Source organism: Tarenaya hassleriana, unplaced genomic scaffold, assembly GCF_000463585.1.
Source record: "Tarenaya hassleriana unplaced genomic scaffold, ASM46358v1 Cleome2, whole genome shotgun sequence".
In the NCBI taxonomy this organism is placed as follows: Eukaryota; Viridiplantae; Streptophyta; class Magnoliopsida; order Brassicales; family Cleomaceae; genus Tarenaya; species Tarenaya hassleriana.
In genome coordinates, this window is record NW_010965372.1 from 2,350,242 (window position 1) to 2,376,456 (window position 26,215).

The 26,215-nt window shown below is 42.8% G+C and overlaps 7 protein-coding genes and 1 pseudogene across 7 annotated transcripts; 2 read left to right on the forward strand and 6 right to left on the reverse strand.

The window, feature by feature from the left end:
• Positions 1-87: 87 nt before the first annotated feature.
• On the reverse strand, positions 88-1,230 carry LOC104811797 (putative xyloglucan endotransglucosylase/hydrolase protein 13). Its single transcript, XM_010538618.1, has 3 exons — positions 949-1,230; positions 651-844; positions 88-520 (listed from the first exon to the last, which is right to left on the reverse strand). The coding sequence occupies exons 1-3, from the start codon at positions 1,207-1,209 to the stop codon at positions 127-129; spliced, it is 849 nt and encodes a 282-aa protein (XP_010536920.1). The 5' UTR covers positions 1,210-1,230; the 3' UTR covers positions 88-126.
• Positions 1,231-2,181: 951 nt separating this feature from the next.
• LOC104811799 (probable xyloglucan endotransglucosylase/hydrolase protein 25) lies at positions 2,182-3,504 on the reverse strand. Its single transcript, XM_010538619.2, has 3 exons — positions 3,118-3,504; positions 2,841-3,034; positions 2,182-2,748 (listed from the first exon to the last, which is right to left on the reverse strand). The coding sequence occupies exons 1-3, from the start codon at positions 3,388-3,390 to the stop codon at positions 2,364-2,366; spliced, it is 852 nt and encodes a 283-aa protein (XP_010536921.1). The 5' UTR covers positions 3,391-3,504; the 3' UTR covers positions 2,182-2,363.
• A 455-nt stretch (positions 3,505-3,959) lies between these two features.
• Positions 3,960-5,261, reverse strand: LOC104811800 (probable xyloglucan endotransglucosylase/hydrolase protein 23). The gene is made up of 3 exons (XM_010538620.2): positions 4,893-5,261; positions 4,594-4,787; positions 3,960-4,503 (listed from the first exon to the last, which is right to left on the reverse strand). The coding sequence occupies exons 1-3, from the start codon at positions 5,181-5,183 to the stop codon at positions 4,107-4,109; spliced, it is 882 nt and encodes a 293-aa protein (XP_010536922.1). The 5' UTR covers positions 5,184-5,261; the 3' UTR covers positions 3,960-4,106.
• Positions 5,262-6,591: 1,330 nt separating this feature from the next.
• LOC104811801 (probable xyloglucan endotransglucosylase/hydrolase protein 23) lies at positions 6,592-7,928 on the reverse strand. The gene is made up of 3 exons (XM_010538621.2): positions 7,503-7,928; positions 7,199-7,392; positions 6,592-7,115 (listed from the first exon to the last, which is right to left on the reverse strand). The coding sequence occupies exons 1-3, from the start codon at positions 7,779-7,781 to the stop codon at positions 6,719-6,721; spliced, it is 870 nt and encodes a 289-aa protein (XP_010536923.1). The 5' UTR covers positions 7,782-7,928; the 3' UTR covers positions 6,592-6,718.
• An 810-nt stretch (positions 7,929-8,738) lies between these two features.
• LOC104811803 lies at positions 8,739-10,562 on the forward strand (annotated as a pseudogene).
• Positions 10,563-10,651: 89 nt separating this feature from the next.
• Positions 10,652-14,430, reverse strand: LOC104811802 (calmodulin-binding protein 60 B). The gene is made up of 9 exons (XM_010538622.1): positions 14,290-14,430; positions 13,909-14,046; positions 13,738-13,813; positions 13,350-13,408; positions 12,702-13,201; positions 12,461-12,621; positions 12,161-12,364; positions 11,752-11,989; positions 10,652-11,650 (listed from the first exon to the last, which is right to left on the reverse strand). The coding sequence occupies exons 2-9, from the start codon at positions 13,998-14,000 to the stop codon at positions 11,040-11,042; spliced, it is 1,941 nt and encodes a 646-aa protein (XP_010536924.1). The 5' UTR covers positions 14,001-14,046; positions 14,290-14,430; the 3' UTR covers positions 10,652-11,039.
• A 216-nt stretch (positions 14,431-14,646) lies between these two features.
• Positions 14,647-19,337, reverse strand: LOC104811804 (bifunctional dethiobiotin synthetase/7,8-diamino-pelargonic acid aminotransferase, mitochondrial). The gene is given in 15 exon segments (XM_010538623.2): positions 14,647-14,967; positions 15,218-15,330; positions 15,438-15,572; positions 15,656-15,787; positions 15,886-16,019; positions 16,148-16,294; positions 16,388-16,500; positions 16,860-16,954; positions 17,233-17,381; positions 17,463-17,583; positions 17,729-17,809; positions 17,924-18,185; positions 18,281-18,451; positions 18,582-18,956; positions 18,958-19,337. Coding segments are annotated over 15 exon segments (2,556 nt in total). The 5' UTR covers positions 19,287-19,337; the 3' UTR covers positions 14,647-14,768.
• A 485-nt stretch (positions 19,338-19,822) lies between these two features.
• On the forward strand, positions 19,823-25,099 carry LOC104811805. Its single transcript, XM_010538625.1, has 9 exons — positions 19,823-20,184; positions 20,344-22,847; positions 22,935-23,039; positions 23,313-23,465; positions 23,588-23,751; positions 23,876-24,023; positions 24,121-24,243; positions 24,343-24,430; positions 24,508-25,099. The coding sequence occupies exons 2-9, from the start codon at positions 20,508-20,510 to the stop codon at positions 24,672-24,674; spliced, it is 3,288 nt and encodes a 1,095-aa protein (XP_010536927.1). The 5' UTR covers positions 19,823-20,184; positions 20,344-20,507; the 3' UTR covers positions 24,675-25,099.
• The last annotated feature ends 1,116 nt before the right edge of the window (positions 25,100-26,215 follow it).

Below are 26,215 nucleotides of genomic sequence, written 5' to 3' on the forward strand. Positions count from 1 at the left end.
AGGGACCGGCCTGCCGTTAGATATTTTAAAGAATTTCCAATTTTCCATTGCGCGAAATAAAATTTCAAAAAATTTAAACACGGGGGGGGTTATATATATTGAAATATTGCACCCTTTTAAAGATCATCAGTTGAGGCTGCACTCAGGAGGCATACCCTGTGGGAACCTCTGGAAATCGGAACAGTAGTTGTAGATCATGTAATGATCCTGGACCCACTTCATCTGTCCGAACTGATCCGAACTGGGCGTCGTCCACATCCAGGAATCGCTGCCGGGATTGCAAGGGACGGGCCAGCTCCAGACGTCGGTCCTTCCGCACGAGTCACCGTCGTTGAAGTTTCGGTAGGACGCGCTGAACGGCGCGTTGGACCAGTCGATCTTGACTCGACCGCCCTGTGTTGCCCAGTCATCTGCGTCCCACAGGCTCGAATATATCCTCATCGGTTGGCTCTTCGGATACGCAACTCCCTCCGCCTCGTGATTCTTGAACACCCTTATGAGGATTCCGTCCACCATGAACCTTCATCCCCAAGAAAACGCACGAAACCAGACAAGAATCGTCATGAAACCGATTGACAAGAATCGTGTCTAAACTGCGTACAAATGTTCATGAAATCATTGCGGATAATAATAAGAAAAGGGACGCTGACATGATGTTGAGAGGGTTCCAGAGGACGGTGTAGGTGTGGAAATCGGCGGTGGGGTCAAACCAAAGGTAGAACTGCATTTCTCGGTTGCCTTTGCCTTGTGTGAATACGTTCGTATGAAGAACGTATGGTTGGCCGGTGACGTTTCCCAAGAACTCGAAGTCTATCTCATCCCATTGCTCCCCTTTCGATGACAACTGCGCCATTATATGAAACATTCACTTGTTCATCAGATCCTGTAATTCTTCTCTTATACTGAGGATTTTGGTCACGTTAATGCGAAGAATTGTAGTTTACGTACGTAGTATGCGGTGACGGTGCCGGCGGAATTTCCGGCGACAAGCTTGAGCTGCATGTCGATCTTTCCGAATAAATACTCCTTCTTCGACTGAAAACCCGATCCGGAGATCTTGTCGAGTGTGCAAGTCAGAAGCTGTCCGGCCTCGAAAATGCTGGCCCGACCGTCTCCCCAAGTGATATCAAAGCTGTCGTAGAAGTTTCCGGCGGAGGCCGTGGCCGCCAAGATTCCGGCGAACAGGAGAGACAACGCAAAAGCAGCCATTTTGGTCGGAATATGTGTTGTTTCTTCTGTCTCGGGAGATAGATATATCCAGATGGGTCGGAGATCGTTGTATATATAGAGAGTTTCCAAGGGTATAATTTGTGTTTATGGAGCCCCATTAACTACGTGGCCCTCCTATACGTTTAAGAATTGACTTGTGTAACCTGGACACGGTTCAGCGTTAGACTATGTCGCCCAACTCTACATTATTTGTGTAGTCCGAAAAGGAATCTCTATTTTATACGATAAGTTTATTCACCGGAAGTGGTTAATTGTTTAATTAAAAAGAAGTTTTGATTCCATCACATGAAAATAGTTAAGATAATTCTCTAATTTGTAGATTTTCCCATGAAAACAGAGTTCAAACAATTATTTATATTATATCGGGAAATCATCATATCTGTTTAATCACTTCTAAAATACGAATTACTCCTAAAATCGGGGGACCTCAAGAAATATACAAAATCTTGCAAAACTTCAATGATCAACCATATGAAAGGGTGGAAATCAGAATTCATTTCTAAGAAATAATGGTACATGAAAACATAATTGTTGAGATTTAGTTAACAACAAATAAATAAAAAATAATTGTTGAGATTTACCATTCAGTGAATTTGTTGGAAATTTTTTGATAGATTAAATTTAACCATAGCAAATAAAATAATACAAAGATATTATAAGAAATGTAAATCTAAAAATTGGGGATATTAGAATATACAGCAAAAATGTGATTGCTGTAGTCGTTCCGTAGGAAAATAAAATGTACTCCAATACGGGAATTTAAAAAGGATTAAATAAATATCCTGTAATATATAATAAGAAAGGACTCGCTGGTTGAATACATAACAAACTACACAGTTGATGCACAAAGAATTATTTATGCGACTATGCATATCACTACCCAATCTTAGCAAATATTTACTCTAACACAAATTGAACGTATCATTGCAAACGAATTTGATCGAAACCATCTGGATAAAACAAAGTATAGCATTTTCCAAAACCGCATATACATTTTTTTATTCATTAATATGTATATTTGACACAAGGGCATTCTGGAACCTAATTAATCCCTAAGTAATATGTTACATATTAGAAAAACACACTAATATTATCACAAACCCATCTTTCAAAGACAACCTACGCAACTGTATCTAGCGGATACTGCATTCCTTGGGGAAGCCATTGGGAAACCTCTTCGAGTCCGTACAGTAGTTATAAACCATGAAGTTCCTCTGCATCGTTCGCATCTTGTGCTCTGCATTGAGGTCCAGCCTGTGCGTGAACCACCGGGGCCGCCGGCCCGAGCGACACGACGATTTCCCGATCGCCGGAACGCAGGTTTTGGCTCTGAAGTTCCGGTAAGAGGCGGTGAAGGGAGAGTGGGACCAGTCGGTCTTTATCAGACCGCCCCTTGTCGCCCATTGGTCGGCGTTCCAGAGGCTCGAGTAGAGCCTCATCGGCTGTGTCCGAGGGAAGGGGATTCCTACGTGTTCTAAGTTCTTGAACTCTCGTATCGGAGTTCCATCCACCGAAAAGCTGCATCACACGTATAGAGACAAATGATTAAGAGACGTTCTAACATGATTTTCAGCTATCAATTTAAACTATGTAATAACTTGAGAACTCACACGATGTGGTAAGGGTTCCAAAGAACAGAATAGGTGTGGAAATCTGAGGTGGGGTCGAACCAGAGTTTGAACTGCTGTTCTCTGTCGCCTTTCCCTTGCGAGTACACATTCGTGTGCATAGTGTACGGGTCACCCGTTATATTTCCCAGAAACTCGAAGTCGATCTCGTCCCACGACGATCCTCCCGACTTCAGCTGCATCCATTCACAACACCCTTCAGTCCTTTTTTTTTTTAATTCCTATACATATTTTTATATATAAATATATAAGATCATACATAATAAGCGGTAACGGTTCCGGCAGAGTTTCCGGGGACGAGTTTGAGCTGCATATGGATATTTCCGAACAAATACTCCCTCTTGGACTGAAACCCCGACCCCGAGAATCTGTCGAGGGACAGTGTCAGAAGATCTCCGTTGTTGAGGAACTTACCTCGACCACTGCCCCAGGTGATGTCGAACTCTCCGTCGAACGTGCCGCCGGAAACGGCCGTTAACGGGGAGAGAACGGAGACAAGAAGAAGAGAGACGGCGAGAGAGGAAGGAGCCATGTGTAGGGATGAGATGAATGAATGGGATGGGAGTGAAGGTATAAGTAGAGGGAGAAGAGACGGCGTCTGTTGGACGTTAGTGAAATGGGTTTGGGAACAGCTGGAGAACGGCTGTGAGGCAACCTGCTGCTTTGTGTTATCTTAGCGAAAGCACTCGTGGTCGGCCTCCCCCGGCTTCCATCTGCTCTGTCTGTCCCTTTTGCTCTCCTGCGGTCATTATCCAAATGTTTTTTTTCTTCTTTTGTTCCCTTTTGACATAAAAGCATTCGGTGCTTGTAATTCGGATTTTTGGCATTGAATATGATGATATTGTCTTTCCACTTTGTGCATTTATTATTTATGACTGACTTTTATTTCCAATTAACGTTCGTATACGCCACAAGCGAAAACAATTACGCAGTAAAAGCCGTAAGATATTTGTTTCCTTGCAGAACTATGACGTTTGTGCTACCTGATATGTTATCGCCACGTAATGGAGAAAGTGAACAACAAAGGGCTTGGAGCCCATTGTCGAGCTTGTTCATAGCCCATTAGGACAGCTCATGGGGTCTCATGATCCGACAAAAACGAAACAGATAAACCGAAAGAATGTTATTCATGACAACTCGTTGCTGAAGATTCACATCGAACCAACAAAACAAAATTTGGTCCGACGAGACAGTAAATATCACGATATACAACAAACAAAAGAATAAATTTTAATTTGTTTTAAATCTCTACGCTGCCATGCATTCCTTTGGGAGACCCTGAGGGAACCTCTGGGTGTCCGTACAGTAGTTGTAGATCATGTAGTTCCTCTCAACCCATCTCATCCGTTCTTGACCGGCCGTGTCCAGTTCTTGAGACAACCACGAGCCGCCTGTCCCCTGGCTCGAGCCGTTCGGACAGGACGACTTTCCGTTGGACCAGACGCATGCGTCCTCGTTGAAGCCACGGTACGAGGCCGTGAAGGGAGCCTGTGACCAGTCCGTCTTCACCAGACCGCCCCTCGTGGCCCAGTCGTCGGCGTTCCATAGACTCGAGTACATCCTCATCGGCTGGCTCTTCGGAAACAGAACACCTTGAGACTCCATGTTCTTGAATTCTCTGATCGGAGTCCCGTCCACAGAGAATCTGTCATTCATCGAATTCAGACGAAAGGGAGGATTAGAACGTGTTACATTCTTGAACATAGAATCGAGTTATCCGAGGAATTATACTTACATGATGCGTTGGGGGTTCCACGTGATGGAGTAAGAGTGAAAATCTGATGTCGGGTCGAACCAGAGTTTGAACTGCTGTTCGCGGTTGCCCTTTCCTTGTGTGAAGACATTAGTGTGGAGAGTGTAAGGATCGCCACTGAGATTGCCCAAGAACTCGAAATCGATCTCGTCCCACGTTGATCCAGGTGACTTCAACTGCATGAAAGAAACACACAATATTCAAAACCCATTCGTCAAATCATTCAGCATCATCGTGCAAAGCTTCTGAAACGAAAAAGGTTAACCTGAAAAGTCACTTACATAGTAGGCGGTGACTGTTCCGGCGGAGTTTCCGGCGACAAGCTTGATCTGCATGTCGATTTTGCCGAACAAGAACTCGTTCTTGGACTGAAATCCGGAGCCGGAGGGCTTGTCGAGGGACAGAGTAAGAAGCTCGCCGTTGTTCTTGATCTGCCCGCGTCCGTCTCCCCACGTGATCTCCACATTTCGGTAGAAATTAGCCGAAACAGAGGAAACGAGCAGACCGGCGAGGATAACAGAAAGTGGCAGCATTGAAGAAGAAGAACAAGAGATCGCCATTGCAGTTCGCATGCAAGTTTCCTTTTCTGGGTTTTTATTCAGGTTCTTGGTGAATTTGTGTGGTTAGGGTTGAAGTGTGAGTGAGTATGAAATTGGTGTATAAATAGGCGGCCGAAGAGGGAGGAAGGTTCTTGTGAAATATGGAGGGGGTGGCCAAAAACGCGGAGCCTAGTGGTCGAACCGAACAGCTGGAAAAACCATTGCTGAGCTGTCTTCAGCTGGAACCGAACAGCTGGTGTTTTTCTTTTGATCTTTTTTTTTTTAATTGTTCTTTTGAATTTGGGAGGTGCATCCTGTGGGCCCGACAGCGAGGCTTTAATTTTCTCCTGGTACGGTTTTTTTACAACGGCCCATAAGGTTAGAGTCCGTCGATATTTTCTCCATCTTATATTATATAGATTTGAATTTAAGATTGATGCGAAAAATTTAAATACGTTCTCCCAACTCTCTCTCTCTCTCTCTCTCTCTCTCTTAGGAAATAAAAATCGAATGTTTTAGACTATTTAGAAACCCGAAAAAGTATATCGCGGGTTAAAATATTTTATTTAATCTTAATGTGTCTAGCAGAGGTGGATCTATTTGCATATTAATGGAGTTATAGGCCCACAATTGTGCAATTAAATTTTTAAATTTTTTTTATTAATTTTATAAAATCTTAAATAAAATTATATCATACCTCATAATAAATATTTAAGAAAAACTCTTAAAAATTCTAAAACTTACAATTTGGTGAAAAAATAATTCCTATATTTTTTAATGTCTCTAATTATTTTTACACTTAATAATTTCTAAAGTTGTTTAAAAGTGTTATATTGATCTTTAAGTTGATCAAAATAATATTGTTATAAAATTTTACGTGGCACGTAAGATATCAAAACACATCATAATTTTATACTATATATGCATAATCGAATTTAATAAATTCAGTTTAATAAAATCCGTTCGAATCGGGTTTAATAAGCTCACGCATTACATCGAACTTTTACAGGCATTACGTCGAATAAAATATTGTTATTTTGAACCGATTTTATTAAACTGTATTTATTAAATCTGGTTCTAAATACATAATACAAAATACTGATATATCTTGATATCTTAACTATGATTTTATAATAATATTATTATGATCAATTTATGTTAAGGATCATGATACTTTTAAATAATTTTAGAAATTATTTTTTTAGGAAATTGAAAGCTTGATAATTTTTAAGAATTTTTAACTTTTATAATAAAATTATTATGTGAACAAACCTATCTGAACCTAATTTGATGTGCGTGTTTAGTGGCCAGGATTATTCTATTGTCTTATATGTCAATGTGTAAGATTGCAAGATTTCGACGTGGTTTTAGTTGAATCTAGATAGTCGTTAAACTACAGCATAAGCAAGATTTGTTGGCTTTCCACAATGATGTGGCAAAATAAATAACACACGCCTTTAATGTTTTCATTAACAATGATATCACTTCGTATATTGTACATATAGCTCGGAAAATATACCATATACATCAAATTAAAGAATAGAGTACTAAATTAAATTTGTCCGTATCTATGCGGCCGTGCATTCTCGTGGAACACCCTGAGGGAACCTCTTGGTGTCCGCACAGTAGTTGTAGATCATGAAGTTCCTCTGCACCCATCTCATCCGTTCTTGACCGGTCGTGTCCAGTTCTTGAGACAACCACGAGCCGCTTGTCCCCTGGCTCGAGCCGTTCGGACAGGTGGACTTGCCGTTGGACCAGACGCATGCGTCCTCGTTGAAGCCACGGTAAGAGGCCGTGAAGGGAGCCTGTGACCAGTCGGTCTTCACCAGACCACCCCTCGTGGCCCAGTCGTCGGCGTTCCATAGACTCGAGTACATCCTCATCGGCTGGCTCTTCGGGAACAGAACACCTTGAGATTCCATGTTCTTGAATTCTCTGATCGGAGTCCCGTCCACAGAGAATCTGTAATAATCGAATCAAGGAGGATTAGAAAGTGTTACATTATTGGATACAGAATCGAGTGATAGACGAGGCATAACACTAACATGATGCGTTGAGGGTTCCACAGGATGGAGTAAGTGTGGAAATCTGATGTCGGGTCGAACCAGAGTTTAAACTGCTGTTCTCGGTTGCCCTTTCCCTGAGTGAAGACGTTAGTGTGGAGAGTGTAAGGATCGCCACTGAGATTGCCCAAGAACTCGAAATCGATCTCATCCCATGTTGATCCTGGCGATTTCAACTGCATGCACGAAAAGAACACACGATATTCAAAACCCATTCAGAAAAATATTCTCTCTCTCTATATATATATGGCGAAACGTCTCTTTGTGCGCGTCGAAAGAGACTTACGTAGTAGGCAGTGACGGTCCCTGCGGAGTTGCCGGGGACGAGCTTGATCTGCATGTCGATTTTTCCGAACAAATACTCGTTCTTGGATTGAAAGCCAGAGCCAGAGGCCCTATCGAGAGAAAGAGTAAGAAGCTCCCCGTTGTTATTGATCTGTCCACGTCCGTCTCCCCACGTTATCTCCACGTTCTGGTAGAAATTCGCATGAACAGACGACAAAAGCACACCAGCTACGAGCAGTGGAAGCAGTAGCATTTGACGAGAAGAAGAAGAGATCGCCATTGTTGATCGATAGTGAGTTTCTCTACGTGGGTGTGTTTGGGTGGTTGATGAATGGATTTGGCAATGGGGTTTCTGGGTATATATACGCGCACGCAGGACATGAGGAGAAAGGCGGTGGCATAGGAAGGTTCGTACGGAGATGTGGGTTTGGTGAAGAGATCCAACAGCTGGAAAATGCAAAAGTGATGATATTATTGGACTTGGAATTCGAGACGCGGTTTTGGTATGTCTGCGCTTTCTCTTTTTTATTATATATAAATAAATAAATATTTTATTTTACAGCCTTTGGAAAGTGCAGTGTTTGCTTCTTCGGACCGACACTGGACCGGTCAACCATTTTTTGTGAACTATCATGTGACATTTGTTATCCATTAAATAACAGGGATGGCTTATTGAAAAGGATATCGATGGTTTTCCATGGGGCATTAAAACATTGAATGGTCATATGGTTATGGCAGAAGCTAAATTGATGATTTGACCATCTCTGTGGTTCTTTGGATTCCAGCTAAGTTAAGAGTGACGGTGGTGATGGGGAAGTTTCATATTTCAAGGGTTCGAAGATAAAACACGTCAAGATAGGAGTACTGCATTAATTATTACTTTCTAGGCATATCTAACTTCTACATTTTTCATCTAAATTCCATTTCCTACTAGTCAAAATCATATATATTATTTGGAATTACGTCATCACATATTGATTTATATATATTTGAAAGTGTATGATATGGAGGTTAATTTATATTATATTACAATATGATTTGCTGTATTAATGGGATATTAACATTGATGCATCAAATATTGGGTTTTTTCATCTACTTTAATAAAGTTTAAAGAATTTGCGCGTTCTTTTTACAAGACTGAGGGGTATATACGTCTTTTAATACCAGAGGTTGGGTCGACGACCCGCCAGGAGAAACGCATTACGTTGGGCTATTATTGGGCCTTTGTTTTAGTGCTTGAAATATCTGCATTGGGCCCAATACGAGTCTTTTATTGGGCTTGAAAGTGAAGCCCATGCTGTTATCTTGGAGGGCAACCGAGAGAATGAAAACAAGGAAGAAGAAAAGCTGTCTTGCTGGAAGGTTTAGCCAGTAGCAGTCGGCTCACCTGGTAAAGATTATTTGATTGAGGTCTTGTTTTGCTGTTTGAGTTTCATATTTCTCCACGCTCGTGTACTTTCGCTCCCGCGGCATTTCAATCTCTAGATTCAATCGGATTCCGAGGTTTTCTTCTTCTTTTTCATTTTGTGTTGTCGATGCATTTCTGATCCACTTATGGTTTTTATCAACTAAATTTGGGAGTCGAATCGATTGAAATGGTGCTAATATGCCCTATGCACCTCGGAGCATTTTAAGTAGAGTATATGACATCTGTTCTGTATATGATTAGAGGATGAACAGATCAATCGTAGGGATCGTGGCATATACACTAGAATTTCGCGAAATGAGTAGTAGTTTTACTAATTTATAGACGCCCTTGCATCATTTCATTGATCCAAACTATATGCTATTGAATCATGCGTAACTAGGCATTGATGTTGGAGCTTTCATTTTTATATCAATTCCGCCTGTAATGTTATGAATCTCCAGGTTTTTCACTATTGATTAGTCTGTGATTTCCGTGTTCTAATAATTTCTGTTATTCTGATAGTAGATTAGTTTGCATAATATGTGGATTTGTTCGAAAGCATGGTCGGGGTAGTTGTATGATTAAATGGGAATGTTGTCGAACATTGCATAAACCCATCTGATATTTTGTTGGTTTCAGGGATTTGATTTCGCTTTGTACTTGCCATGGCTACATCACACCTTCCCGCTACGACAGATTCTATTGCACGGGCTTTAGAAGCAAAGAACCCGTCAGAGGCCATTTCTATACTTTACCATGTGCTGGAAGACCTTTCGTCGTCTCCAGAAGCTCTGCGCATAAAGGAGCAAGCCATCGCAAACCTCTCTGACCTTCTTACCCAAGAGAACAGAGCTGAGGATCTCAGGAGACTTCTCACGCAGCTTAGACCTTTCTTTTCACACATCCCAAAAGCCAAAACTGCCAAAATTGTCAGAGAAATCATTGATGCTGTGGCCAAGGTGCCTGGAACAATGGATCTTCAAATCACACTCTGCAAAGAAATGGTGGAATGAACACGGGCTGAGAAGCGTACTTTCCTCAGGCAGCGAGTGGAGGCAAGGCTAGCAGCTCTCATAATGGAGAACAAGGAGTATGTTGAAGCTTTGGTACTTCTCACAAACTTGGTCAAGGAGGTCAGGAGATTAGATGATAAGCTTCTTCCAGTGGACATAGACTTGCTCGAGAGTAAGCTTCATTTCTCATTGAGAAACTTACCCAAGGCAAAAGCTGCCCTCAGCGCTGCTAGGACAGCTGCAAACGCGATATACGTCCCACCAGCCCAACAAGGCACCATTGATCTGCAGAGCGGGATTCTTCATGCGGAAGATAAGGACTACAAAACCGCTTACAGTTACTTTCTTACATGGACTACACAGCTGGGATATATCCATATGTCTTTATGGAAGAAGGATAAGGCGAATCAACCGGATTTTGCAAATATATGAACAAATCCTCTCGATCCATACAGGAAGGTGTTTTGTGATGATGTATGCAGTTGGGAGTTGGAGTGATGGGAGGGGAGAGCTCTCTCTTGGCTTGGGACGAGGCTCTCCCTTCACTGCTAAGCCCTCTATTTAGCCGCTTGCATGAAGAATCCTCTCATCACGGCTCGGCTGGCTAAATGCCCTCCTAGAGCGAGAAAGAATCACGTAAGACCGGCAAAAGGCAATCTGATTCTGGCTAAATTTTTTCCAAGGTTTCATTAAATCATTAAACGTCAGAACTGAGAGAGAGAGAGAGAGTAGACAAGATTGATGATTAATATGTCGTTCAACAGGGACAGACTTGTCACAAAGTAGCCAAATCAAAATGATTAAAGCCTCTGATTGAATCAGAAACCTAATGACGGCCGGATCAGTAGGAGTATGTTTCGCCTAACAGGAGCCACCGCTTCAATTACACAACTGAACTCAACTGAATAAACATCACACGGACAAAACCTATTTAGATAGAACGCGGGAACGGAAGAATATGAACCATACAGAGATGACAGACGTTATCTGAGATATGTACCTACTACTACCGCTGCTGCTGCTGCTGCTCCTGTACAAAGGAAGGGCCTCGTCTCGTAGTTTTATACAAGCCCCCGAGAAGAGGGTTTCTCTTCACTCGACCCTCCTCTTGACTATTTTATTCTTCGTTGTCGTCTTCTTCATCGAGGTCAACAATCTGAGCTCGCCTCTCAGCAGCTTTCCTCCTTATGAAGAAACCCCATCTCATTGCGGCTTTTATTTTCAGCCACCCGACAACAGCTTTGCCCGAACGGCCTCTGTCCTCCTCAAAGCTCTGCATCGGTGTCTGTTGCATGAAAGACGGAAAACTGAACAACCCGCCATCTTCTGCCACATGCGTATTCCCTCCCATGCTGAACAGCCGTAGCAGCTGTTGCATGTCCTCATTCTCCAGCATTTCATGGCTTCTTGACCTTATCTCTTCCTCAGAGAAGAAATCATCTCCTCCCCCTCTCTCCCGATGGTTTGACCATTCTTCAAATGGATTAAGATTTTCTGTCTGATTCGATGTGCTCATGTTTTGGTACCCACCACCGGTTGATGAGTGTGGTGGCCCAAGAGCCAGCCCTGCTGCTGCACTTTGATCGTTTATATTGCTTTGTGTTTGATGTAGACTGTCCACGAACTGGTCCTGTGGTGCAGACGAAGCAAACTCAAACTGTGTACGCGGATTGGAGTTGAGAAGCTGGTTCTGAGTCGAATATCTAGTAGCCAGACTTTGATTAAACCCTGGAAATGACAAAGTAAAAGATACACTTATCAGGCGAGACCACACAACAGGAATTTAAGACCTACTCAAAAAAGAGATTTACAAAGGCCAGATTGCTAACCTCCTATTGCTAATTCTGAATGAACTGAAGCTTGGTTAGCAGGCACTGAAGCGGGAAGCTCGTGGAATTGCATTGAGTGGTCAATGGTGGTAGAGTAATTTGCAGGAGCCATTGCGAGATCTGTTCGTGATATTCCTGATTTCTTAGGCTGCTTGAAGCTCATAAGAGATTTTCCATCATACTCGATGACTTGGTTCCAATTTTCATATGCCTTCTTCACCAGTCCATCAACATATACCTGGAGAGGAGAAACATATACAATCAAATGCATATAGCAGGATGAGACATAGAATCAAATTCAATCCATCCCATCTTTCAGTCCATCAGCACATAAGGAACACAATGGAAACTCGCTATTAAAGAGCACAAAACAAAGAGTTTTGTTGAAGTCAAGGAACATGTAACAAACCTTTTGACTGTCGGAGAGGGAATCGGCAGAAAAGTATTGATCCCCAGAAATGAGGCCACTTAACTCGTAGATGTTGTTGAAAACAACACCAACATTCCTCGAAACATCAGCGTAGTAGATATAAAGCTTTCCACTGAGGACACACGTCTTTGCATGCTCTACTAGAGCATCCCACATCTTGTTTGACATACCACTTCCAAGAATCTACATACATAGTAAAAGGATAATAGACATTAGACACACAATTGCATAATGGGAGATACTTCTCATCGAGCATTAGAACGAGGAGTCTGCACTTACGCTCCGTAAATTTCCAGAGTCCCTGACCAAGCATCTCAGAAAGTCTTCCACAGTGATTATTCCAGCAGCATTTAGCTTCTTATGAAATGCCCCGTCCTTACCGATCTTCTCCAATCTCCACACTTCATCATGCAAAGCAGGTGGATAATGCTTTTTGTACACTGCACCCAATAAATTTTTCAGTCAGATAAAAGACATGCCTCAAGACAGAGTAGTCAGACTTGAAGAAATAAAACCATACATTCGCCCCTGTGATCTTTGACAGTAAAAGCTTCTGTCTTTGCCTCACGTATGCGTATACCCTCACAGTAACCAGAGGCAGCCTTTAAACCGAGCCTGAATTTCCTACTCCTTATCCAACTTGAGTTATCTGTGAAAATTAGCTCACCCAAGCTCCCCACCCCTTCCTTGAGAGTAACCTGCAAGTCTCCAGCCAGTAATGGTCTCTTCCCTTCACGCTCTTTCACAATATGACTTTCAAATTCCTCCTGGGTCCAATCTTCATCATCTTCATTGTTAAAGTCGCCCTCAAGCACAACAACATCAAGCTTTGCTGAAGCTTCGGGTCCAAATGTTACGGCATGCCCACTGTTTGCATCAATCAATATGACATGGATTGCAGCACCCTGCTCTCCTTCCACTCTTCCTCCTGTGAATAACGGGAGAGACAACCTCGACCTGAAGTGCAGCTGCAAGTTCCGTCCACCCGGACCTTCAATTCGTTTAGGAGAAGACCTAGAACTGCAAAGTAAAGTGAAACCTCAGGATCTATTATCTGATGCTGAAGGAAAGACAAGCGTGTATAAAGCGTTATCAACCCTCAGCATTAGTCAGAAAATCAAGAGACAATAAAAATACAGTGAACTCTTTTTTCGTCAGTACAAGTTACCTTCCAGCGATCCTAGCAGGGCCTATCTTTGCCAAAGCACGTTCCACTTCTTCGCTAACCTGCTCAGCAACAATCCCGCATATAGCCATCAACAGAAGAGAGCTTATTTGAAAACAACGGGTATAAACATGAATTATGAGGATATCAACACGCACAATCAATAAATCATGCACCATGGGTTTTAACCTGCAGCCGCATTTACATCAGATAAAAATTTCGCTTCATAATAACACTACTAAAACTCAAACCAAAAAACAAGGAAGAAAAAAAAAACAGTACGAACAAACCAAACACAGATGTTTGACAAAAAAAAACACAGCTGGCACGCAGATGAAAAACCAGAAGGAAAAAAAAGACGGTACTTCTATATAAGAGCAACGGATCTTACAACTCGACGAAGAATAGGTTCCAAAGAGGAGCAAATCTTCTGCAAACTGTCTACTTTCAGAGCCTCTACAATTACACTGCACAAACAAAAGAAAGGGCAAGAAGCTCCCTCACGTCAGACAACTTCCAGGTCTAACATTGGGATGATGAATTGAAGAAATGGAGAAATCACCTAGCAAGAGCAGGCCGCTTTCGCTCGGGTTGGTCGTCATCGTTTCCGTCGAAATTCCTCTTTGATCTATTCATATTATTAGCTCTGTCCATCTACTTCTGCATCCTCCCAATTCTAACAAACCCTAAATTCCCAGATCTGCAACCGATAAAGCGACAAACCAAGCGAACTGAAATCACCAATATCATCCAAAAGAACCCACAAATCCAAAGCAGAACCCCTCAAAACCACTTCCATTAAAAACTTAAATCGCGAAACTAAAAATCCTGGGACCAAAGGCGGAAAAGAAAAAGACTTCACGGAGACTTCCTCGAAGACCAATCATCGCAGAGAAATCAACGACCAAACCTCCCAAAGAGACAAGTCAGAGAGAGAAAATACCTGTCTGGAGGGACGGAAAATCAAGAGCAGAGCCGGACAAATCTAACAGCGAGTGTCGGAGGAAAAGAAGAGCGGCTGCGGAAGTGGCTCTCTCTTTCTGCTTGGGCTGTGAAGACTTTGAGATTTTTGCAATGGTGGTCTACTCTGGCGACTCAACTGAAATAGCTTTTGGGAAGGGTTTTATTCCACTGTGGTGAGGTCTACGGTGGACTCCAATCATTACCAAAAATGTTAGGCTATGAATTTACGATTGTGTCGTTTTGCGCCGTCCGATGAAGAAAGCTAGATGAATCGCAGCCGTATGTTGTTACACAGGGTGACCATTTTTCTGCTTCCGTCAGCTATTAAAAAAACAACTGATCTGAAACTCGAAAGTATAAAAATCTGATTGCGATGCTTATAGTGGTACGTACCACATAATTTGATTAAAATCTGACAGTTATAATTTAAGAGACCAATGTAATATTTGATGACAAAGTTCAGACGGCCACTGATTCAGGACGGGCTCGGTGGCTGAACTCTCGGAGCCGTTGGTAGAGGTGGGTGAGCAAACGGCGGCAGACAACGGGAGGGGTAAAAGGAGAGGACATGAGGTATATGACATTCCCCAGAGGTCGCATGAATATTCCGTCTTCCCGCAGCATCTCCAGAAGGGACCTTGCGTATTCCGACCCGTACCTAAAAAACAGAGAGTGATAGACAGACCATTACTATATATATCCAATTTCACCAATGAATGATACCACAGCAAACGCCGACACGTCCACTTCATAAAGAAGAAACTGGCCGGAAACAGTCGCAGAGACAGAGGCATACCATGCCAGACACTGTTCTCCAATTCTCCATATGGTAACTAACCATCACTCTAGAAGGTGTCCCAAAGAAGAAGAAAAAAATGAGGATAATAAGACAAGGTCGATGGAATTACCCAGCATTAGAGCCATCGGCTTTTAGTTCTAGAGCAAAGAGGGTTCCTAATACAACCACCCTTTTAACCGCGGAATGAGATGATATCCGTCCCACCAGCTCCGCATCCCACAGCTGCACGGTCATTTAGCCGAAAGTAACCGAGGTTGCTATTACTTGCTTTTGCTTGAATCTTCGATAAATCAAGGGACACACACGAATAGAATCTAGATTTGTAGTACCTCTCTCAATGTTCTACCTCCTGACGTGATGTTATGGTTTGCCTGTGGATCTTTCAACCACTCTATGGCCTTGGAGGCTGCTGCACATCCCATCGCATGAGCTGAGTATGAATGACCATGCAGCAGCGCTTTAAGCTACAATCAACAAAGCAACCCTGAAGGCATTCCTAAGCAAAAAACCGGGCATTTCTGGATGCAGTCTAAAAACGTCACGTTACCTTTGAATCTCCAGAAAATGAATCAAACACCTCATCTGTGGCAAGTGTGGCAGCCAAGGGAACAATCCCACCAGTCATCAACTTTGCAAAGCAAGCTATGTCTGGAGTGCAGCCAAGAAGTTCTGCAGTAGTCTGGTTAAAGCATAATCAGTTAGCAAAATGGTAATGCAATATGAATTTGAATAAGAAGGCGCATACAACAAGATGGGATAGAAGTATCATTGACTAACCTCTACCCCAAGTCGCCAGAAGCCGGTGAACACTTCATCGAAAATGACTGGAATTCTCCGATTCCGGCACTCATTGACCAGAACACGCTGGAAAAGTGGATCAACCATGTGCATTCCTCCAGCAGCATGTATAACTACAAATGAGACTCAAGACCTCAATCAGAGGGAAGTTTGAATACCTATGCAGTATATCACTGATGGAATTTCGCCGGCTAACTACCAGAATCCAGTAAAGACTTACAAACTACAATATTTTTCACACCTGGTTCTATGATCAGTGCTCCAACATGGGCGGATTGGCTAACTCCAGAATAAAGTTTTAATTGCTTCGATATGTAGGCTGAGTAAGTTCCAGCAAGAATTGTCTCGTCTCTGTTTTTACAAAAAATCTCATCGCGAGTACTGAAGGCTGTAAAAGTTCAGAAATTTTAATTTTTAAATTACAGCACTGATGGAAAATTAAAGGGAACTTTTGACAACAGAAATGGAGAGTTGAGATTACTTTGAAATTTCTCAAGTGGAGTTCCAGAAAAACTTTCAGGAAGGGAGAGAGACCATGCTCCGTTGCACAAAAAGACAGTAGGAGGATCAAGAAACAAGCCTCTCCCAGTATACCTGGAACTCGAAAACAGACTCAAACTCCATTAACGTGCAAGAAGACAAAACGCAGGAACGCTTGTGTGAAAATCAACCATATGGTGAATTTGCAGAAGAGTTGATACCTAGAGGTCACAACAAAATCCGTCCTCTAAAAGATAAAAAAAAATATTACTGAAGCTAGAATTACAGCCAGTTATTTCAATCTAGCATATATATACTCTATTTTAAGAGAAGTTATGTAACGAAAGGCAGAGCATTACACAATACTGCAGGAGACACAGCTGATCCATGGCAACTCAAATGATAGATTATTATGAATAAAATTCTACAGAGATTCGTTAACTAACATTTATGGGAAAAAAAAGAAACCCTACCATGGCTGCTGGAGGAAGCCTGTGTAAGGCGATGGTGCTTGTGCTTCCATAGCTCCTAAAGTATCCCCATGGTACGATCCCCTAAGAGCTAAGACCTAAAATAGAACAGACATCAAATATTCATGTTAGATCAAAGAGAAAACCACACAGGTAGCAGCTTCCATGCAGAAGTGACTAGAAAACTACACAGTTGAGAGGGCCAGGGCTTCAGGGAGAAGATGACTAGTTGAAAGGAAGAGTATAAAAGGAAGAATTAGAAAATAAGGTCAAAACCATCTCATTTCAGCAGCAGCAGCGGACTATTAGCATTCAATCCCAAATATAAATGGGCAGGCCATTTAATGGAATATTCAGAATTATCAAATTATGATACCTTCACACTGATATATTCTGCATCTTCATTAGCCTGGTTTGAATTCGAAAGGATCCCATGATCAGAACAGAATTTACGGAATGCCATTTTCAGAGCAATTTCGATTGCTGTGGACCCATTATCCGAGAAGTATACTCGAGAAGCCCAACCTGAATGCAGAAATGATTAATCCTGCCCGCACATTCCCACAGAAAAGAAAACAGAATAATACAGCAGCGCAAATAACAAACCTTTGCCAACTCCATCTAACAAGAGTTCAGCACATCTTAAGGCAGGTTCATATACATTCTCAGGGAACATTACATGGCCAAATCTAGCAGCAGTATATCCCATTTCTCTAGCAAGCTCAGCCTGAAACCACCTAAACAAAAATTTAACTTAAACATCAGTCATAACATGGTAAGGTATTTGCACAAACTATATAACCCCGTCAATGGTACGCAAGGAAACATTTTCTGTATGAGAGAACTGAAATATTAGTGGCCATGTAGATGACCTGGAAAGCAGCATCTGGCCCTTGTGTCCACCAACTTGCACACGCATCAAACTGCTGAGCTAAAACTTCGTTATCACAGTCCTACAAATGATGACAAAAACAAAGGATTCGTTAGTATCCTGCCCAAGAAATAGTTACCCAGATTTAAATGGAGAAATGACAGGTCAAAGTGAAGAAGCATCAACTCAAACAAACCTTGTAGACTGAAAAATTTTCACCACAACGGGAATCAATAACTGTGACGGTTTCTTCTGGAATAAGTTTGTGCTGAGTAAAAGGCCACCAGAAGAAGTCTCCTGCCCGCTTTGCCATGCCATTCAGTCTTTCCATTCTTTCCAAATAAGCTGACAGCATCGTCTCTTTCAAAGAGTCAAATACACCACCACATTCAATAAACCATTCAATAAGGTCATCTGAAGGATCCTTAGGGACCGGCGGAAGGACGAGCACTGGCACCCTAAAGAATACCAGTGCCAAAGTCAGACAAAAATAGAATAAAATGATTCGTTCCAAATGAAGATCAGGGAGGAAATCGAAAGCCACCCAAATTACCTATTTCTCATATATGACATTAATGGAGCTTCATTAACAAGCCCATGATCTTCGAGAACAATAGCAGCGATGTCATATCCCCTAAGTTTCAGACTCTCATATGCAGCAATTGTTGCCGAGATACCACCAAGCCGGCCATCTCCAACAAGAATCCCGGGCAACCTAAAAGGCCTGAGTACAGGCAAAAGTACCAACAGGCAAGGCAACAGTTCATTCGAGCCCTTCTACGGAGAATGTGAGCATCGTGCCCAAATTTAGCTTTACGTTCCACGAGATTCATAAGACAGAATATCAGAATCACCTGTAGAGGTCGCACTGAAGCGTCCCCGACGGCCCCGGACTGGCAACTCCACCAGCTGTCTCCACAACACATATAGCCTCCGTTCTGTCTGTTTTACGTCCACCGTCCATCTCCTCCGTCAAGCATTTCTCCAGCATCTGCAGCACCAGGGAGTCCTCCACCGGCGTATTTTCCTTCTCCGCCGCTAAATGCGGCGACCCCGCCGCTTCCCAAGCGTACAGCGTCTTGCACACGAGCTCCGGCGCGCCGGGAACCGTCCTCTCCTCTCGGAAACCCAAATCGCACATCCCTGAAACCTCGCCGAGTACAGCATCCCGACCGAGAGATACAGCGGCGTTGGGGGACGAACGGAGGACGGAGTGGGAGAGTGAAAGGGAGAGAAGCGAGCTTGGAAAAGACGAAGCGAGAATCGGAATCGGAAGGGAAGCCAGTCTGCAAGGGCTTAAGGTAGATGAGTCTTCCAGAAGAACGGGCGGAGGAAGAAGGACGGAGGAGGAAGGAGGCGGCGAGGCCGGCGGAGACAAGGGTTTTGCCGAGTGAAGTATTTGCGGACCACACAAGGTACGTGGGGTGGTTGAGCGGAACATGGAGCGGCGAAGCAGCGGTCGAGATGAACCTGAGGTGGTGGTGGTGGTTGTGGTGGTGGAAGTGCCGGAGACGACGGCGGAGACGGTGACGGAGGACGGCGGAGGAAAGTGGCAGCATGGTTAGTTGGCAGGTGAGCTACCAAAGTGAGAAAAGAGAGTGAAAAGGACGACTGCGCTCCGCTTATGATTTTCCTACCGTTTTATCTTCTCCGGTTAACCGGTATACGGGCCCATTAAGTCACAATCCGGCCCATTTAACTATCCACCGGGAAAAAGCGGTGGTCAGTGACTTAATGGGCCGGGCTGCCGTTAGATATTTTAAAGAATTTCCAATTTTCCATTGCGCGAAATAAAATTTCAAAAAATTTAAACACACAATCCAATGCAATATATATATATATAAACAAAAAAGCCTTAATTGAATAAAACCGTATAAGAATTTCTTATATGACATCAAACGGTTGAAAATTTCGAATTCAAATACATATGATCGTTTGAAAAGATAAAAAAGAGGAGGGACACGGGCGGAGCATATGCTGAACGGGTGGAGGTCACTCAACGCGAATATTCCAATTGTGAAGTTTTCAAAAGTTTATAATTAACTATAAAACAAGGAAATGCCACGTGTGCAGCTACCTGGCGTACAGACGCATCGCTTCTTCTGGCCATTTGCCGAACCCCCGAAAAAAAAAATCTCTTCGGCCGAGAAACTCTGTCATCGCCGTTCCTTCTCAATTATTTTTCTTCGACGTCCTCTTCCTCATCATCGACACGATTTTTGCCGGAGTTCCTTTACACGGTGTCTTATCTAATCGGTTTAATTTTTCCCGGTATATATATATATATACACACGTTGGTGGAGATCCATCCATCTCTCGCCTGAAATATTCAATCGGGGAAAAGTCGGTGAAGGAAATCGGAGGTAGGGATCGAGGTTTCAGGATTTTTGGGAAGAAAGCAGGGATCTTTGGATTTGGGTTTCTGGGAATTCACCTTCACCTTTCCCGAGAAATAAGGTATCCGTTCGTTTCTGGGGATGATTTTCAACTGATCGTAGAGTATGTCGGTTTATCGATTCCATCCATCGGCGCCGCCTTTGATACTTTCAGGCCAACGGGTAAGCTCTTTTTTCGGAGATTCATTTTGGTTGATCTGTGCATCCATGTCCGTTTCAGGGAGATTCTGATGCTTCCGCGGAAATTTTCCGGCAGCTTGTAAATGGAGAACCGATTGAACTGCAAAGCGGGAGCCACTGAGTTGCTGTATTTTCACTTTGGTTTTGAGATTTGGCTCGAGGACACGGAACCCAAGAGCTACGTCTCGTCGAGTTTGAATTCCCATGTGTAATCAGCCAACAGGTCAAGAAGACAACAGTAACCACCCCGGGAGATCCACCATGGATTCTGGTTCGGTGAATTCACCTTCTGTCTCCAGCCCGACCACTAGCTCAAACGAGGAGCCACCCCGCGTGAAATTTCTATGTAGCTTCTTGGGCAATATATTGCCCCGTCCACAGGATGGGAAATTGAGGTACGTAGGCGGGGAGACACGGATTGTTAGCGTCCCGAGAGATATAAAGTACGAGGAGCTGATGAACAAAATGAGGGAGCTTTACGATGGGGACACGGTATTGAAGTACCAGCAGCCGGATGAGGATCTCGATGCTTTAGTCTCGGTCGTGAATGATGACGATGTGACAAACATGATGGAGGAGTATGATAAGTTGGACTCGGGAGATGGGTTCACCAGGCTTAGGATCTTCTTGTTCTCCCATCCGGACCAGGATGGTTCGTTGCATTTTGTAGACAGTGACGAGAGGGAAACTGAGAGGAGATATGTGGATGCTCTGAATAATTTGAACGAAGTGCCGGAGTTCAGGAAGATGCAGCAGCCTGAGTCTCCGCGTTTCAATCCGCTTGATGATTTTCATATCATGGAACCGATGCTAAACCAGCTGAGCTTTGAAGGTGGTGGTCCTCATAGCCAGAGGAGTAGTGATATTCCTGTCACGCAGTATAATCTGCACCAGCTCACAATTCCTCGTGTTGGGTCAGGGCAGTTCCCTCCACAGAGGTATGGTGAGGTCGAAGGTACATGGAGTCCTTACTACTCTCCACGTCAGCACGATCCGAGGACTTTCCAGGAATTCCCAGCTTCGCCTTCTTCAGCTCGTTATCGTGTGCCTTATGGGGATTTGCCCGAGAAAGGCTTTGACAAAATGCCTGAGGAATATGTTAGGCAGCAAGCAAGTCATCATCCATTATATGACCTCCAGGCCCAAGTTCCGGAGAATGTTGTCTGGGTTCCGGCAGGTGCAATGCCAGCTGATAGCAAGGGCGGCTTTCCAGGGAATGTACTTCACAACCCAGGTGTCTATGAAGGGAGTAGCATCTGTGGGAACTGCCGTGTGGCGTTTCACAGGAACCAACAACATTTTGAGCAGCCTAATCTAGGCAATGGGTTTCCACCGGTTCCTCCTACTCATTGTGAAGACTGTCCACCAAACAGGGAAAGCTTCTTGTTGAATGCAGACCAAAAACTTCATCATGGTATTTATTCAAATGAGGCTTTCGGTCACGAAAGAGGATGGATAATGCAGCATCAGGTGAACCCTAATCCTGCCCTGGTTGAGGAAGTGAGGTCACACATCTCCAGTGTTGGAAGATCAAATGATCATTATGTTGTTGATGGACCTGGGACGAGTTATCCTCTTGGCCATGGTAATCCTGTGGATGGTCATCACACGCCATCTGATTATGTTCAGCACCGAGCTGGACATGAGCTGCCCAATGAAGTGGTTCATGATAAACCTCTTGGTGGTGGTCCCTTGAATTCGCACTTCCTTCCTGGTGAAGAATGTGGGTTTCGTTACGGAAACCATCTCTATGCTCCAGGACCGGAAGGCATTCACTCGGTGACACATGGGCACATACATCCGCAACAAACCCCATGGAGACATGCTCCAAACCCTATAATTGGTGCCCCTGGCTTAACCCCGCAAGGGGATGGCACTGTGAATCAGGTTGTTATCAGGGGTCCGATGGATGCAGGGATTAGGTACTCTGTTGGAGTTGAGAATCAAAGTGGTTTTCTTGATTCGCCACGGAACATGTTGGGTTTTGATGGAATATCTTCCACTGGGCAGCCTTATGTTCAGAATCCTCATGTTCCCGATAGGGCAAACCCCCTCCCTTTGGACCCAAGTCGAGTGCCATCTGAAAACATCGCAGTGCATAGGGAATATCTGCAAGTGACAGACCCGTCATCAGCCCCCTTGTTCCAGAAGAATATCAATGCTTTACCAATTTTGCAGACGACCCACGGTGTGGATATGGTGAAGCCAGATGAAAACAAGATTGTTCAGGGGGAGAAAGAATGTAATTATGTTGAAGGCGGTGTACCAAACGGTGTTACTTGCCTAGAGGAACCTGAGCAGTTAGCTCATGATGAATCAAGTGCATGGACTAATGAGGGAAGGAGTAATGCTGTGAAACCGGGAGAAGTTAGTCCTTCAACTCCTCTTGAAGGAGTGAAGCTATCAGTTGAGCGTTTGAGTTTCTTGCCCGAGCTGATTGCTTCTGTGAAGAGGGCTGCACTAGAAGGAGCTGAAGAAGTCAAAACCCAAGCAACTGAAACAGATTTGGTGGAAAATGATTCTCTTATCCAATCAGATCATGTGGTGAGTGTTACAGGATGCTAGTCGAGGGAGTAAATTTTGTCCCTTTGTTCTTGGGTTTTAATCTTGGCACAAATTTAAATCATGTAGAATCACGAAGCAGAACCTGAGGTGGATTATGATAGTGATGATTCAAACAACTTCAAGATTGAACCAACAAAGGCTGAGGCTGAGGCTATCGCCAGGGGACTTCAGGTTTTGCATTGATTCACCATAACTTCCTCATTTTGATTCTACCCCACGAATACGATCAAGTAATATCAAATTTTGATATATGAAACAAGAAAAAAAAAGATCGAAAAAAGCTGGAAAAACAGTAGAAGAAACTGGTTGCAGATACTTTTTAGACACTATTGATCGTCTTAGAAATTTCCTCAAACAGTCACACCGTGTTGTCATGGACGATTTAGCTGTATCCATTATATTTATTATTGAATTTTCTACTCTGGCTTTTGTCTTTTGTTTCAGACGATAAAAAACGATGATCTGGAGGAGATTAGAGAATTAGGTTCAGGAACATATGGATCTGTTTACCATGGGAAATGGAAAGGTTCTGATGTTGCAATAAAAAGGATAAAAGCCAGTTGCTTTGCAGGCAAGCTTTCTGAGAGGGAACGTTTGGTATGTTTAAAAACCTCATTTAGTTATATGGCATCGTCTTCGAGATTTGGTACATACAAAGGGACTCAATGTTCTCTTGCATAAAACTAAATTTGTAGTTTCATTTTTCTGACAAAACACAGATAGCTGATTTTTGGAAGGAAGCTCTGATATTGGGCTCCTTGCATCATCCAAACGTTGTTTCGTTCTATGGGATAGTTCGTGATGGTCCAGATGGGTCTCTGGCTACCGTGACTGAGTTCATGGTTAACGGATCCTTGAAACAGTTCCTGAAGAAGAAGGACAGGTAAAAAAAAGAGATTCACGATAAAATATTTATAGTATTCTACCAAAAAAAAGTATTTATAGTATTTTTTTTTCCAGAGAACGCAAACTCAAAGTATGAAAATTTTCATTATCTCTTGTGTCAGAACTATCGATCGCCGCAAGAGACTCATCATTGCCATGGATGCTGCTTTTGGGATGGAATATTTGCATGGGAAGAACATTGTTCATTTTGATTTGAAGTGCGAGAATCTCCTTGTGAACATGAGAGATCCACAGCGTCCTGTGTGCAAGGTTGAATAGAAAATTCATCAATTTGTTAAATGTTTCCTCGGCTAAAGCTGAATTTTCGTCTGAATCTAATGCTGAAAATGGAAATGCCATCTTCCAGGTCGGTGATTTGGGGCTATCAAAGGTGAAACAGCAAACGTTAGTGTCGGGAGGCGTTCGTGGAACATTACCATGGATGGCACCTGAGCTCTTGAGTGGCAAAAGCAACATGGTGTCTGAGAAGGTACGTGCAATTGTAAAGTAATGGTTTTCATGCTTCAATATCAATGTGTCTACTTTATGAACAAACAGTAAGATCTTTACCGTCTCATTCACGGGTTAGATCGATGTCTACTCGTTCGGGATCGTCATGTGGGAACTGCTCACCGGCGAAGAACCTTATGCGGATATGCATTGTGCCTCCATAATCGGTAATGCCGAGTCATGAGCCTTTACACAGTTGAAGTGTCTTCTTCTGGGTTCGAAAATTGAGTTTGAGTTGTGTCAGGTGGAATGGTGAACAACACATTGAGGCCGAAAATCCCGGCATGGTGTGATCCAGAATGGAAGGCGTTGATGGAGAGTTGCTGGGCTTTTGATCCTTCTGAGAGGCCTTCCTTCTCTGAAATCTCTCACAAGCTGAGAAACATGGCCGCTGCTATGAATGTCAAATAAAAACTCCTCCTGGGGAAAATAATTAACTACCCTATGATGATGATGATGATGATGAAGATAAAGATTCTGCAGTATATATAAGAGGCCTTCTACACTTTTTTTTTTTTTTTTTGTGGGGGCATAATGAGCTATATATATATATATATTCTGATATTGGTGAGCTTTATAGAAAAGGGCAATTCAGTATCAGAATCAGCAGTGAAGGTGATGATTCTGGGTATTATGTGTTGGATTTGCAGGAAGCGATGATCTCTTGCATGGGTTTTGAAGGTATCTCGTTATTACTTATTTGTTGTTGTCTGCCTGTGTGTGTGTGTGAGAGAGTGGTACTATACTGATAACTTTTTGGACGTGTATTATTCAACGACGGTTGTATCGTGAATAAATGTGAGAATATATGTATGGAATAGAGTTGTATTGAGTAACTTCTTTTTGGGCCTGGGGTTGGGTGAATGCTGTATGGGCCACCGTCCGTAAACCTAAAAAAGAGTGAAACATAAATTGAGACACCAAGTCCATGCATCTGTGATGTTTTCCGTCTGGTTCGGTTCACCGATTGAGATGTAACATATTTAATTCGCCCTTTCATTTCATTGGCCGGTGTTATTTCATCACTCGGATAATTTGGAGGGGAGTGACCAAAAATATATATACATACACACATAGATAGATAATGGAACGAGGGGTCCACCACAGTAACCGATCCAAGAAGATTGAATGGAAACAAAAAAATTGCGAAAATGACGTAACCCTACGGAGTCGCGCGCAAGCAGTTGGTACGTTGACTCTATGAGAAACGCCACACAAAGTCAGCCCCCGCAATGTTAGAAAACATATCTCCCTCCCTCCCTCCCATTGATTAGTGTAGTAGGAGCCATACATATACATATACATATATATCCTTTCATTTTGTTTGCATGTACCTGTTGTTCTTTGCATACGGAATATACGTTACAACTTTACTTCTAAAGCGAATACATATATGGAAGGTGTTTCAAGACTTCAATAACCTATATATATATATATATACACTTAAACATAGTTGAATATACCAATACAAAGGTAAATAATGTATGTGACGCCATCAAAACAAGAGAACAAGATACGTGTCTTGTCCTCTAGAAAACATTTGTATCTTAATGAATAAACCTAACACGCGGCTGAGACTTTTGTTCCTCTGGTCAAACCCACTTCTACGCACCACTTGACTTGTTACATCTCTCTTCCATAATTATATATATATATATATATATATATATATACACCCAAATGGTATGTGAAGGGTATGTTTTTTATTTGGCGGTGAAGGGCTCAAACTTTCTGTTTTTCATCTCTTGCTCTATCGAATCTGTTGGAACATTAACGCATGTTAACCGTGACTTATAAGTAAGGGTTGATCTTGGTATTTTACCCTCTTATTTATTTTCATCCTCATATATATATTTCCATTTACCGTCTCGTTTTAATAACGAAGGTGCGTGCCACTCTGCCTAGCTGGTTTTAGTCAACCCGAGTGACGTGATATTGTTGTTTGGTCTGAC